This window comes from Chiroxiphia lanceolata, chromosome 20 (assembly GCF_009829145.1).
Source record: "Chiroxiphia lanceolata isolate bChiLan1 chromosome 20, bChiLan1.pri, whole genome shotgun sequence".
Lineage (NCBI taxonomy): Eukaryota > Metazoa > Chordata > Aves > Passeriformes > Pipridae > Chiroxiphia > Chiroxiphia lanceolata.
In genome coordinates this window covers 6,264,344-6,278,817 of record NC_045656.1, presented here as the reverse complement: position 1 = coordinate 6,278,817, position 14,474 = coordinate 6,264,344, and the positions used below count along the sequence as shown (strand labels likewise).

General features: G+C 46.1%; 1 protein-coding gene across 2 annotated transcripts in view; it reads right to left on the bottom strand.

Moving 5' to 3' along the window:
• Positions 1-3,444: 3,444 nt before the first annotated feature.
• LRRC75A (leucine rich repeat containing 75A) overlaps positions 3,445-14,474 on the bottom strand; it is a 70,261-nt gene continuing 59,231 nt past the window's right edge. The window contains exons 4-5 of one of the 2 annotated variants that reach the window (XM_032707772.1): positions 6,139-6,746; positions 3,445-3,460 (exon numbers count right to left, since the gene is read on the bottom strand). In XM_032707772.1, coding sequence (XP_032563663.1) covers positions 6,161-6,746 — 586 coding nt within the window. In that variant the 3' untranslated portion in view covers positions 3,445-3,460; positions 6,139-6,160. Of the gene's footprint in view, positions 3,461-4,534; positions 6,747-14,474 lie in introns of those variants that run through there. The other variant, XM_032707771.1, reaches the window with a different exon arrangement.

The following is a 14,474-nucleotide window of genomic DNA, read 5'->3' as shown; positions in this document are numbered from 1 at the left end:
ATTTTATAGAAACATAGGTCACAGAATGGTTTGGGTTGGTAGGGAGAGCCCTGATCCTGGCCAAGACCTGCAGCATTGCCATAAACACCAAACCAATAGGATCCATTGGCTGCTTTTTGTTAATTTGGTTGTGGTAAAAGGGAAATTTCACAGCTGGGCAGAGTATTTGCCCATTGAAATGTGGGAGGTAACTGATGGCCTGATCCATCCATCCCTGCTCCTGGGAGACTGGTTCTTCTTGGTGCTCAGTATTTGGTATCTGGCACATTTTTCCTGGACCCTGAAGTATTTTGGCATCAGCCTTATCCCTCCACCAAGGAAAATGATTCCACTAAGGATTAGACACATCCCAACTGCAGTGTAATTTTGGTTGAGCTCCGTGATCAGCAAGAGCTAAAACTCCTCAGGTTTCTGACTGTGCTTGCTAAGTGTTTTGTATGTAAAGCAGGTAGTCCTTGAGGGATAATACTTCCATTACTTTTCCAGATGCTGCTGTACACATTTCCCCTATCAGCTGAGCTCGAGCAGACTATTTTCTATCTCCAGGGCCTGTGTTAAACACACTGGCATGAGCTGCCAATAAATAATGCAGAAGATTCCCCTAGCCAGGACTTTTCCTTCTATTAGTAAGGGGAAAAAATACCAGACTTGAGGTAGCATGAGAGCTGCTGAAAGTTTTAACCTAAACTTCTCTTGGGTTTTTATGTGGTCAGTTTTTTAGTCCCAGATGTTGTGGGTGAGATTTGCCCAGGTCTCACCTTTCTCCCTTATAACCCTCTCCAGAGCCACCTTCTCCATGGGAAAACTGCATCCTGCAAACATCTTCTTTTAGCTCCTGCTGGTTTCTTCTCAATTTAACCAGCTGAAGCAGGAGTTGATTTTCCTCACAATAACCAGAGTATTCCTGTAGGTTTTGGTGTGACCTGGCTCACAGGCTTCAAAAGCACTCCCCAGGTGTTGTGTTTTAGGTGGAAAAGGCTCGGGTTTGTGTGTGGCCTGACTCATAATTTTAGAAGACACCCTGGGGCATATATAGGGCAGATGGACCTGTCTGCTCAGGAAAATGGCAGTCCAGCATATCTAAATTTTGGACATTGGGATCTCTATCAGATTTTGATGTAGCTCCATCGGGGCACCTTGGGATGATCTTACCTTGGAGCAGGAACATCAGGTTCTGCTCAGGAGGGTGCTCACTGAACATCTACCATGGCAAGTGTAGAAATCCTTCCTGGTCCCTTCCCAGCCCTCTTTGTGCTCCCTAAGTGCTGCATTTTCCAATAAATATCTATAATGATGATAGAAATCAGCTGACCTGCTGCTCGCTGGGTTTTCAACTAGGTCAGCTTTTTCCTGTTTGAAAAACGTGTTTTTCATATTGAAACCCCACCTTCTACAGCAGTTGTGATTGATTATTCAGTCACCCATTCCCCCAAAACAGCCATTTCCTACAAACCTGCTTCTTGACAACCCAGAGGCTGAAAAATATGGATGTAAAAAACCCCAAAATAACACGTACCCACTACCTCCTCCAGTTCAATTCCTATTTCAGTTCTCCCCTGGAGTGCTCTGCAATCCTGAGGAGCACATGGGAAATCCTCCACACACTGAAAATATATATTTTATTCTTAAGGCTTGGAAGAGAATGAAAATAAATACTACACAAGTTGGGGTTTCTAAGGCAGGGAGGAGGCTGCATCAGGGAAACTTCAGTCCAAAGCCCAGTCCTTTAGCAAGTACAGACAAATCCATTTGCCTGCCCTGCCCAGACACCCTCCTGTGTGCTCGGTATTTGATTTTTTTCCTCTGAATAAAGAGCAGGAAAGATGAGGGAGTGGGGAAAAGATGAACTATCTTAAAGCTGGGCATGATGGGTGTAAGCAAAATGGGTGAAAATGTGAGTAGGCATCAGGGAGAAGGACTTGGTCCTGGTGGGGAAGGGATTGCACCTGTGTGGAGAAGCTTTTCTGGTACAAACAGAGTGTGGGTCACAGAGAGGTGAAATAAATGAGCAGCCTCACAGCCAGCCCTGCACTGAAATTTCCCTTTGTCTCTTCTGCCCATTTAAAGTCTCCCAGCTGGAATTTTCCTCCCTGTGAGGGGTTACTACCTGCAGATATTCCTATTTAAGGCAGGACCCAAACCTGTTGTATTTTTTTTTTGGCCAGCTTTGTGTGACAAGTATCAGCCACAATGTGCTACCTGGATGTGTGCAACCCCATGTCTTGGAATCAGTGGCCATGGGGTGCTGTAAGAGAGGGGAGCAATCCCCATTGAGCCTTTAACTCCACACATCATCACCTTAGAAGGCCTCTATTCCTCCAAGGCATGGAAGGAAAGGCTGGTCCTGGTGTCACAGGGTCATCAGCTCCTTTGCTGGCAGCTGTTGAGCATTTGAGAGCATTTCATGAAGCTGGAGCTGTGAGACTCACATCACTGGAGGCTGTTGGAGCCCTGTGAGTGACACATCTGGTTTCCTGTTTGTCCTTCAGAATTAAGGCTAAAGACATTTAATAGGGCTGGAAAGACCATCTTCTCTTGCTGTGTGCAGTCTGCTGGTGGAACACAACCCCCAGGCAGATAAAAACTCAGCTGCCCCTGGAGCGAAGGAGGAGTGGGATCACAGGATGACATCCATGTACCAGAGAGGTCAGGGGGAGATTAAATCTGTTTCTCTCCAAGGAACTTTTCACTGGAGAGGTTAGGTCAGTTGGGTTTTTCCCCTCTTTATAAGCATTATTCCATGAATACTGCTAATAAGGTCAATTAGTTTCCTTGGCAATAGTGGCTACCGACGATGTGCTCCCAGTTAATGGAACATGGGAGTCTCTGCCTTTCTGAGGACATGAGTGGGCCTTGCACAGGATCAGGAGTCTCCTTCTCTCCTGCTGCTGAAAAGGGGTGTGCTGAGCCATGGGAGAGCCCCAAAACCTTTGTGCCTGACTGCACAGTCAGTGGCAGTGGGATAACCCGGTGTGGTGCCATTGCCTGGGACAACCCCGTGTCCCCTTCAGCCACTGCAGCCTCCCTCGCTGTCCCCTCAGTCCTTTGGGTCACTTTTTGGCCCTTCCTCTGCAGCAGTTTTGGGCTGACATTTGCAGCCTTCTGCTGCTCTGCCAGGGACTGGTGAGCAGCAGCAATGCTTTTGGCCAAAGTATTTTTGAGCTTCTTGACGTCCCCAGCAGTGCTTTCTGTTGCTTCTGTGCTTTCCCACACGCTCCATGCTTGAGGATGACCCTCCCCAGCCCTCTTGCCTGCTTCCAACTGTCCCCCAGGAGTGTAACCCTCATTTTAAATGAATAATCACCTTCAAAACCTGAACAGGGTTTGTGCAAACTCTTCAGAGATAACCCAGCTGGAGCAAGCCCTCCAGAGCGTGCAGCACCAGCCCTTTCATGCCTCTCTCATTCCTCTCTCGTTCCTCGCCTGCTGTTTCAATTCCCCTCACTGTGGGCTCCTCAATCTGTGCAGAATGATTTCCAATTACATTTTTGTTGCTGAAGGCATAAATCTTCTCCCCCAGACTAGTTTGTTTCATGCCCAGGCAGAGCTGTGGTGCTGGTGGAGATAACTAACCAAACCAGGCTGGGGTGTTTTATGGACTTCTTTATTTTATGGTGGCCATTTCCTTCCCTCTTTGACAAGAAATGACCTCAGCCAACTTTAATATTCTATCAGCAGTAATTTTTAGTCCTTGAATCCTTCTTCTAGGGCCTTTTAAAAGCTTCTAACCCAAAGCAGCAGCACAGGGAACATTGATTATATACAGAGTGAGCCCCGAGCTTGTTTTGATGCTGATGAGCTGAGAAGGGAAATATCTCACACTGCTTTCTTAAAAAAAAAAAAAAAACAACAACAAACAAAACCCACTCTTTACTGAGCCCACAGGATCATCATTATCCTGAAGTGCACTAAATGGATAATTGAACTAATCCACACTGTGAGGAAGGGACTGATTAGCCAAAGCCTCTTGCTTTTATAACCAGTAACTGTCTCTACTAGAGTTCTGGTTTTTTCCTTTTTCTATGAAAGTAATTTGGTGCATCCTTCAGCATACACAGATATATTGATGAAAGGCCCTTTCTAGTTCTTTCCTTGTCTCAGAGGGGCTGAATGCTTGCTGGGCACAGAGGTGCTGGCACAGCCTGTCAGCACCAGTGGAGCAGAGGCAGCTCAAGTGGTGCAACGTCTGCACGGGGCAAAGGGCTTTTCCTTCAGTGCACTGAGACTTGTATTGGAGATAAATACCCTGTGGAGCACTATGCCATACTCATCACTCCTTTCTCCCATATTATTTTACACACTGGTGATATTTAAAATTTAACACATTCTTTCATGATGCTCCTGTGTCCACCTTGTGCCCACCCTGAAGAATCCAGCCCATAAACTGGGCTATTTATTTCTCCAGCCCAGCTCCAGTGGGCTCCCTTTTTTCTAAGCCCCCTGAAGAACCCAGACCAGAGCTCTTAGCTCTCCTCTCATTTTTGCTGGGCATTCCACCTGGACAGAGTAAAAAAAATCAATGCTGGGTCTTTATTAAACATTGTCATTTATTTTGATTATGGATAGCTCCTTTATTTCAAACAGAACAGTTTATTCACTGCAAAGGTTCTTCATGCCTGTTGGAAAGAGTTAGAATTAAAAAAAAAAAATAAGGAAAAAGGCTTGGATACATGCAAATCATACTGAATGTTGCCAAATGTATTAAAACAAGTCACAGAGTTTCTTCTAAGTTACCTACTTGCAAACGGAGGAGGAACAACCACTGGCAGCATGAAGCCCCTCTGGAAAAAGCTTCCAGGTGCTGGGATGTTACATGGACAGAGCCAAAGGCACGACCAAAAGTCTGTTTGCACCCAGAAAAAGCAAAGCCAGAGTCACTGCTGGGAGCCAGGAGAATGATCTGTGAGCTGGGAAGGGCTTGGAACAAAGAAAGGGGCTCCCTCTCAGCAAAGGGAGTCACGACTGGTCCATAGGGGAGAGGAAGTTTTTCACACTTTCCTGCCCTCCCCCAAGGTTTAGGATCAAATGAAATTCTGGTTCAAAAGCCAAGGTGCACATTCCAGCGCTGCTGCTCTGGGGTGATCCATTTTCCATCAAAAATAAAATAAAATCAAACCCATGTCTCTGAGAGAAAAACAGAAGGATGTTTTTTAGAAACTGAGCGCTTCTGGTCCAGGGGGCAAAGGACACAGCTGAGTGACCCAAAGCCTTTCTGAAGCTTTAAATCCCAGCTGGCTGGGACTGCCCAACCCTCAGTGGCAGTGACAGAGGGATGAATCCCAGGATTAATTTTCCCCTTAAAAACCTTCAGTATTGTGGTCGGTAACGAGCCCGAGCTGAGCACTCCATGTCTTGTGCATCACTCCCCAAGATGGATCACATGCTCCCACTATTGCTGGTGCAAGTTCCAGGTACCACATGAAAAGCTCTGGAGTTATTACAGCAGCACAGCTGGTGGGAAACTGGTTGTTCCATCTGAATAAATACTGGGCAGGCACAAGTGCCAGCCTGATTTCAGTAAGGCTGGAGGGTGAGGGTGGTGTCCAGGCACGCTGCGGGCTGGGATTTAGCTCCACACCAGGAAAGCAAAGCTCTCCCTCCAGGCTGGCTCACAATATTAAGAAAAATGCCCCTGGTTAGTGTGTGACCAGACTTTTGTTGTATCTCAGCAGATACGCTACTCATCAACTCCTGAAGTCAGGACTGGAAAGGAGTTAAGGTTTATCTCAGTGGCAGCCCCCTCTGGGGGGACTCCTGTCTATCCATCACGTGTGGGAGAGCAGCTGGGCCTGGTCAGATCCAGCACTAAGGAAAGGGAACCCTTCCCTGCACAGTCTGGGCACCTTCCTGCTCCTTTTTCTTGCTCTTCTAAGACCCTCATGGAGATGCATTTTTGAGAGAACCAAAAGCACAGCACATCACTAATGCTCAAAAATACCTGGGCAGCTTTTATAAAATACAAATATTCAACATGATCACCTTTACCTGTTCTTTGAAAAGAAAATCATCGACATTCATGGTTCAGGGGGGAGGCAGCAGTCCGGGCCCCCAAAGGATCCCACCGTGTGATCCGACCCTCTGCCAGGACCCCCAACGCCGAGGTCTTGGATTTAAGTAATCCTTGCTCAACACACTCACCCAAGAGCCCCTGAGCTGGACATCATGTCTGTGGTGTCCCAGCACCTCGTTCTGAGTTCGGGAGCTCCCCGGCCTCGGCCGTTCTGTCCGTCTGCTGCAAGTCTGTGCTGTCAGTCTTGCCTGGTGCAGCTCGCAGGTCCTCCTGGCTCTCAGCCAGGCCATCCTGACCCTCCAAATCGCTCACCTGACCCTCCCCGAACTCCAGGATGGTCGGCAAGTTGCCTTGCTTCGGGCACCGCCTCTTCAGGCTGACCAGGAAGGGCTGTGGCAGGGAGAAGATGTCCACGTTGTTGCCGAGGTCGATCCAGGTGACGCTGGGGAACTTCTTGGGGTCCTTGAGGGTCTCGGTGAGGTCCCGCAGGATGGCCTTGGTGAGCCGGTTGCCGTTGAGGGAGAGGGTGGTGAGGTGGGGGAGCCCGCAGAGCGCCGGCAGCAGCTGCAGCAGCATGTCATCCGTGAGCTCCGTGAAGCACAGCTCCACCGTGTCGATGTGCTCCGAGCTGTGCTGCAGGTAGGACGTCACCCGCTCCAAGTCCTTCAGCGTCAGCGGGATGCCCGACAAGTCCACGGTGTTGTCCTGGGGCTTCCCCATCAGGACGGCTTTCAAGCTGTGGCAGGAAGGAAAGGAGAGGGACGTTAATGTGGGGGGACGTCTCGGCGTGGCGGCATCGCTTTGGGCTCCGTGGCTGCTCTTGGAGAGGGCAAGAACGTGAGTTATTTATGTAGGGTGTTCAGCTGGGGCTGATAATCAATTCTGTAGAGGCCAGCAGTGTGTCTGTGCAGTTGTGGGCCCAGAGAGATATTTCAAGGCTGTTTATTGACAGAAAATGACCAGAAACAAGGAGACCATGTTCAGAACCCATAATTCAGAAAGAGCGCAGAGTTCTTTCTTAGAGCCACTGCAAACCCCTGGAATAAAGAGGCTGTCCTTTTAGAGGCTATCCTTTTAGACAATCTCCTGGGTGCTGTTTTTAGACCAGAAACATCTCACAAATCCTGACCACGTTGTGATGGGGAGGCTGGGAGAGGTGAAAGATGTCTTTTAGGGTTCCCCTGGTGATGCCGGATTACCCTCTGTGGTCTGTTTAGCAGTAATTTGTTCTCACCCCTCCTTTGAAGATCTTATTACAAGGAAGAAATGGATGTAGATAAGTGCTAGGATTAAACACTAGGAAAACAGGTTCTCTTCCCAGTTCCAATTTGCACTTCAGCTGTGGCAGAAAGGGAGATGTTTTTACAGAGCCTCCTTGGCAAGACCAGGTACCGAAATCGGAGCTGGATGTAACTCCTGTGCAAAAGTCCTTGATGATCACCTGACTCTTGGATCACAGTCATTTCACAGGAACTATTTGTTTTCAGGGAACACTCCACAGGAAATAACTAATTTTGAGGCTCTTTTTGTAGATCCTTGAGCCCTTTACAGGCTCACGTGGCCCAGTGCAACCTTCCTGCTCCGACTGCCTGTTATGCAGTGAGCAAAATGCCTGAATTTCACCTAAACTAGGCTATGCACTGCTAAAGTCTACTTAAGGACATTAACTCCCCGCTCCCCAGCCCCTACTTTATGCCCCAGAATCTGCCCATCTGCTGTGTGTGTGTTACTCATGGGTGTTATGTCTGAAGAGAGGAGCTTGTCCTGGCTGTGGTCGGTGCTGCTGGGGGGTCAGTGCTGTGGGCTGGAGCCAGGTGGGAGGGAGAGGCCGAAGGGACATTGTGGGATCCAGGAAAACAGCAAGTCTTCCCAAAAAGTGCTTGAATGGCACAAGCCCAAATGGCCACTGCATGAATTAATTCCTCATCCTTTAAAACGTGGGTTTGTGCAGCAGTTGGGCGATATCTGAACCGTTAAGATGAGCGACTGATTTCTTACTGACCTCCTAAGTACCTGGGAGACCTGTGGGGAATTTTGATCCATCATCCTGACAGCAGCCCTGGCACAAAGAAAATGCTGGGATACAGCACCAGGTGAGTGAGTGGGGCAGCTCAGCAGGTTCTGTGCGTTGTGTCCACCCTTGTGCCATGGGCTGGGACAGCATCTGACAGCCCCTGGGCTGTGGGAGCTCAGCACTGCCCATCAAACCCTCCATCAGGGCTAAGCCTGGCTTTGCAAGGGGCAAAGCCTCACTTTGGCAGCCCGGGCTGCTCAGACTAAGCCAAGGCAACTTCTAACTTAGCCTTTATTTTTCAGGCAGACGCAGGTAAAAAACTTTCCAGCCTAAAACCGGCGAGAGAAAAGTTATGTCAGTTAACTGATCTAAATCCCCTTTGCCTAAGGCAGGACCCTGAGCTGCCACAGGTTTTAAATCAAAATTGACAGGCTGAATCTAAGCATTGCTCACCCAAAGAGTTGGGCCCTCACTTAGACAGTTTTAGTTATGTTAAACAAGCTTTAAGACTACAAAACAGCTCAAAATTTCTAGGAGCAAACAGCTCCTGAAGGTCTGATAGAAGTAACTTAGGTGGGGGATCAGTCCTCAATAGTAGGAGCATGAGAAGGCTTTTAAAAAGGTTATAAAATGGATGTTTTAATGGTTTTCCTTGTTTAAGAGGTTTGGTGTTTGTTTTGTTTAGTTTGTGGGGTTTTTTTGTTGTTGTTTTGGTTTTTTTTTCTTATGGTAAGACAGATCATACAGTGCTAAGCTATTATTAAGTGATCTGGGGCCACGCTCCAGTGGGCAGATCAATAATGCCCACACATGTGGGCTCTCACTAAACTCTCCTGTGCCTTGGGGACACATTTCTCTGCTGTGGTGGCACTTCTGTTAGTGGCAGTTTGTGGTTTGCTGGGTTGGCTGAAACCTCAAACACACCCCCACAGTCATTCAACAAAGTCTATACTTAGCCCTTTACAAGGTCTCGTTTAACCTGAATGTGGGCAGAAAACAGCTGTTAATGTGAGGTGCTTCTCTCTACTGGTAATTTTTTGCCAACATTGGGAAAGAAATCAATGAAAGAGTATATTTATTATTATAAAAAGAATAGTTTGGTGTTCATGTGTTGGCGGCTACTTCTCTGTGATATGTACAGCCACATAATTTTTTGGAAGCAGCCCCATCTGGAACCAAGATGATGCCTCAGTAACAAGCTCTTCCCACCCAAAAACCCAGATTACTCGTCCTGCAGTCTTTGAGCACCAAAGCTGTTTATAGAGGGATCTCACCATAAATACATATAAATATAAATAAAGCACAAAGTACCTCTGTGAGTAACTGATAACCATTTAATAGCATGGCTAAAAAGCCAGGGGTTAGTCCTTGTTTTATCCAGCATGGATATCCCCTGCTTGGAGTGATGCTGCCTGTCTGCCATCATCTTGTGGGACTTCTGGTGTGGCTTTAAATTAGCAAAGCCAAGGAAATAATGAAAAGAGAATGGGGATAATTTTAGGACAGTTCTTTTTCGTGTGTGTGTTTTGAGCTGCTTTCAATACTGCTCCACATTTTTTTTTTCCCTTGGAGCACGTGTCTGATTTCTGCCAGCCAGTAAAAGAGGATTTCTCACTAGGAATCTATACTTTTCCCCCTGGGAGGGATTTAGCTGGTACCTACTGAAGCGGATTGATTCTCCTGTACAAACTGCCTTTTTACCCTGCTGATGTATCAAAGGAAATCTCCTGAATCCCCAGGTCAGAGCAGCCCTGGGCTTGTCCTGGGGGACAGTTTACTCTCCTGCATCAGCCCACGTTCCTTCTGTCCCTCGGGAAACAAACCAACCAACCAACCAACCCCAAACATGACTCAATAAAAACAGTTCTGTGGATATTCTGAGCCATCCCATGGAAATGAGGGGGATATTGTGTTAACAAACAGCTGTAACAACTTGTAGCCCTGCCATAAAGTTGACCACAGAACGGCCCCAAATCTCTGGAGGAAGATCTTACAAATCCCTACGAGCTTTAGTGGGGGATCAGTTACACCCACTTGGTTTCATCCTGATGTTTTATGAGGCTATTCCATAGGGAAAAACACTGATTTTTTTTTTTTTCCCCAGCTGGGGTTTTGACCAATGTAATGAGAGGATTGGGAATAAAGCCCTGCACTAAGCTCCTGATAACACACTGGCAGGATGCTGGTTTATACACACTCACGCTGAACTAAAAGCTATTTTACATGCAGTGTGGAATCAGATCAGAAAAAAAAAAATCCCATAAACAGGAATATTGATGTTTAGATCAAACAGAATGAAAAGAAAGGGATTTCCTCTTGGTTTAAAATTCATGACATTTCTTTCAAGCACTGCACGAATCGTGACATGAGACACCAATGTGTCATGTACTGGAGGATAATTGGGCTGTTGAGCCTCTTCCTTGCAGGGCAAAGGAATAGCTCAAGAAAAATGAAGAGGCAGCCTCATAGAGTGAAGAATTACAGTAAGAAATTCATATGATACCTGGTGAGAAAACTATTTATGAAAATGCCAGCAAAACATTATTGAACATAATGAGTCACCAGGAAAAAAAAAAAAAAAAGGTAAAATACTGAGATGAAAGACTTGTCCTGAAATGCTGGTGGTATCAAAGACAAGTGCTTTTTCAAAGTCCCTGCTCCAAATGATGGCAGTCAAACACTGGAATAGATATTTGGGAAATGGAGGGAAGGAATACAAACAAATGTTGCAAATGCAGGTCCTCTGTTAGTAAATAATGTTCACTGAATGGCTGAGCTCCCCCCAGCCTCAGAGGAATCTGGCTAAGGTGTATATAATAATGTATTGTATGTTGAATATCCTATATTCTATAACATATATATCATATTTATATAATAATAAGGATGACTAAACCAGAGAAGATGAGAATGAACTGCTCTTTTTTCATCTCTGTTAGTGCAGGACCTGAGGACACCCACTGATGCTGAAAGACTAAACTCCCAGTGGATAAAAGGGAAAGAGTGAGTACACAGAGCTCAAATTAATCTTGCCAGTCCAGCCACAGGATATCACTGGGATCAAGGGGTTTGTGGGAGGTCTGAAGCAGACAGGGCACTGCTGTGGCTGAGAATATCAAAAGTCATTTTAAGATTAAAAAAAAATTAAAATAAAAAATTAGCTGGGTCTGTGTTCTGGGAAGTAATTGCAGAAATTCTGCAATTCACCCCAATGGGGCCCTTTTGCTTTGCTGTGTGAGCAGCCTGTGGTGGGACAGCAACGCCCAGGGGGCTTGGAATGCTGGTACAAAGGCTGTGTCAGGACCTGGGGGCACGTGAAAATACACCTATATGTGCCTGGGTGTGTCTTTTGTAGCTGGTCCTTATTTAAACTGCGGAGAGGCACCACAGACCCAGAGCAAAAACACTTCTAACCAGGGCTGTGCTTCCCCACTTTAGTTAAGAAAACTCCTTTAGCAGGTTTGTGATGCTGCCTGGTTGAATAATTTCTTTTCCTTTTCCTTTCTTTTGTTTTACAAAAACCCAACACTCACCGAAACATGACGGATGTGATGGGACAGATCCCAGAACAATGCAGGTCAGAACTGGAGCTGCCAAATTCTCCAAAATTCAGAGACAAGAGATTCCTACAATGGCCCCACCACAGCTCATCCTCAGCTTTTACTTCACTCCTTCAGTTTTACACACACTCCAGTGTCTGTGTGTGGCTGTGGTTACTCAGTAGCTCGTTCAGCTCCTTGTTTACCACCACAGAAAGGTTTAGAGGTTTATTAACAGCGCAGTTTAAAGTCTCTGTTCCTCACTGCCTTTAGAAATGAACAGCTTGGAAAGATTTCCAACTCCTCTCCTTAGAGGGATTCAGGGTAAAGAGGATTTTAAAAATATATAAATATAAAAATACGTAACTTTAAAGCCCCTTTAGAGCTTACCAATAAATACATTCAAAATTCCGAAGTCTTTACTGTTAAGAGGGAAGGTACCAGTGAGGATTAGTTATTTTGGTCTCTTCTTGTTCCAAGAGCCTTCCCAGTTCTGCTAAGGTTTGCAGTTTTCATGTCCTTAAGTCTAGACACCCTCTTTGTTAATGTCCTTCCCCTCCTCCCAAAATCCCAGCCCAATTCTCCAGTGAGTGCCATTGGATTTGGGGGGTAGGAAGGGCAGGTTGGTCAGCCTGGAGCTCATCTTGGGGGGAGGGTGTGTTTCCTCATCATTTTGTCCCTGATGTGTGACGTGAAAATTAACGTTATTATGGCCATTTACAAAATAATTGTGCCTGCAGGGAAATGCTCTGTGGGAATCACATCCCTAAACAGGATCTCCCATTGCCAAGGAGAAACCAAACACTGGGCTGTTTCTTGGACAACCCAGCGCAGCATTTTTTTTTTTTTTTTAAGCAGCTGAAGAGCAAACCTGGAGGGAATGCTAAAATTTCCCTTAAATTTTCCTCTTGCAGCAGGATCCCCAGTATGGCACGCTGGGAATGATGCTCCCAGTGACCTCCTCTGCGTGTCCAAGTGCACGGGCTCCTCCAGGAATAACTCTGTGTTGACATGGCTTCCCTTCCCAAATCCTACTGCATTTTCTTTGGCTCCACACCAAGGCCTGTTCCACCTCCACTCCAGGCCTAAAGCTCAAGAAGTGCACGGGGTATTTGATGGGAAGGGTAAATTCTGGGCATCCAAGAGCATCCTGTGCACCAGGAGAACTGACACGGGTCTCATGGCTTCGGCCACGGTGTGGTAGGGGAAGGATTGATGGTATCAGAAAGATCTTGATCAATAAATCCTTCCCATCATAATGATAAAAGTCAAGCAGCTGTGATTTATACCCCTTTACTAAATTCATAGGATCACCAAACAGTTTGGATTGGAAGGGACCTTAAAGATCATCTTGTTCCAACCCCCATTACTTCATGGGGCGATGCCTCCACGTAAAATTCTAAAAGCTCATGATACAAACATCAAGAAGTGATTTTTAGCCCTGAATGAGCATTGACCTTTTCCACCAGCCTCAACTCCTTCACCTCGACCCGTCTGATGAAGAGCCAACCACCAGAGAGCAGTGTCACCTCATGTCACCCAACAGTGTCACCCAAGAGAGCAGTGCCACCCGAGAGAGGAGTGTCACCCCACAGAGCAGTGTCACCCCACAGAGCAGTGTCACCCCACAGAGCAGTGTCACCCAACAGTGTCACCCCACAGAGAGTGGTTTAGGGGTGAGCTTGGCAGTGCTGTCTTAATGGTTGGACATAGAGGATCTTAGAGGTCTTTTCCAACCTCAATGATTTGATGATTCCTTGGAAATGACCCCCCAAGCCAAGCCCCACCATCAGCCCACCCTCCCCTGCAGCTCTCACCCGTCTCAGCTGCTGTGTCACCACCTCTGTGGTATTTAGCAAAAGGACCTAATTAAACCTTTAAAAGCAACAAGCTACTTGGAAAATGAAGCACTGCTATCAGGAGAAGCAACTTGATAAATATCTCCAGCAGGGACAATTAAGCAGCAGAACTGCTCTCATTTGCATGAGGCACATCCAGCTCCTTGTCATGGTCCAGAGGAGCCTGGATTCAGACATGAATGACAGTCTCCTGTTCTGTTTGAGAACCACCATTTCTGTTTTACAGGAATGGGGATTTTTTCTTCTTTTACCCCAACTTGTTTTTAATTTCCTGCTAAACAAAATTCTAAAAATAAGCACTTGGGATCCATCAAAGTGCTTTGCTATAATTATAACTCTATTTAACTTATTGCAAAAAAGAAATGTAAATATACTGCTGCTGGAGTACTCCATTTTTCTAGCCTCATTCTCCTCAAAATAAAATGTATTTGTATCACCTTTTGTATGATAAATTTTGCTCTCAAGCCTGCGTTTCCCTATAGAGAAACTGTGCTGGAGTATTTCCAACAAATTCTACTCCAGCGTAATAAGAAACTGCAGCTGACGCCCCATTAATAACCTGCATTTGCAGAAAAGGCAATTTGCACAAGTGCCAACAGAAAAACAATCAAAAATTCAAAGGAAAACATGTTGGGCTTGTTGCTTCTGTAAATGACCCCCTGGAAGAGAATTGGCCCCAAATAAGAATTTGTTCGAGTCTGCATTATAATAAACGATAGTTTGCAATAAAACAAACAACATTTTGTTTAAATTCTAACACAGGAGAAAATAAAAGGAAAGCTGAAAAGACTCTTGGAAAGGGACTTTTATGACTGAGTAGATACAAAATACCCAACTCACTGTGGATTTACATGAGCAACTCCCCACTAGGGAGATAGGAAGCTGATGTGCTCTGGGTTGCTTGGGAAAAGGACCTTTGAATCGAATTGCAATCCTCAGTGGCCAAAGGAAAGAGGCCACAGGAAGAGAAATCACCACTAAATTGCTCATAAAAAAACATCACAATTTGCTGCCAGGACGTTTAAAACAACCAGTGAGTTGAAAGGAAGAGGAGG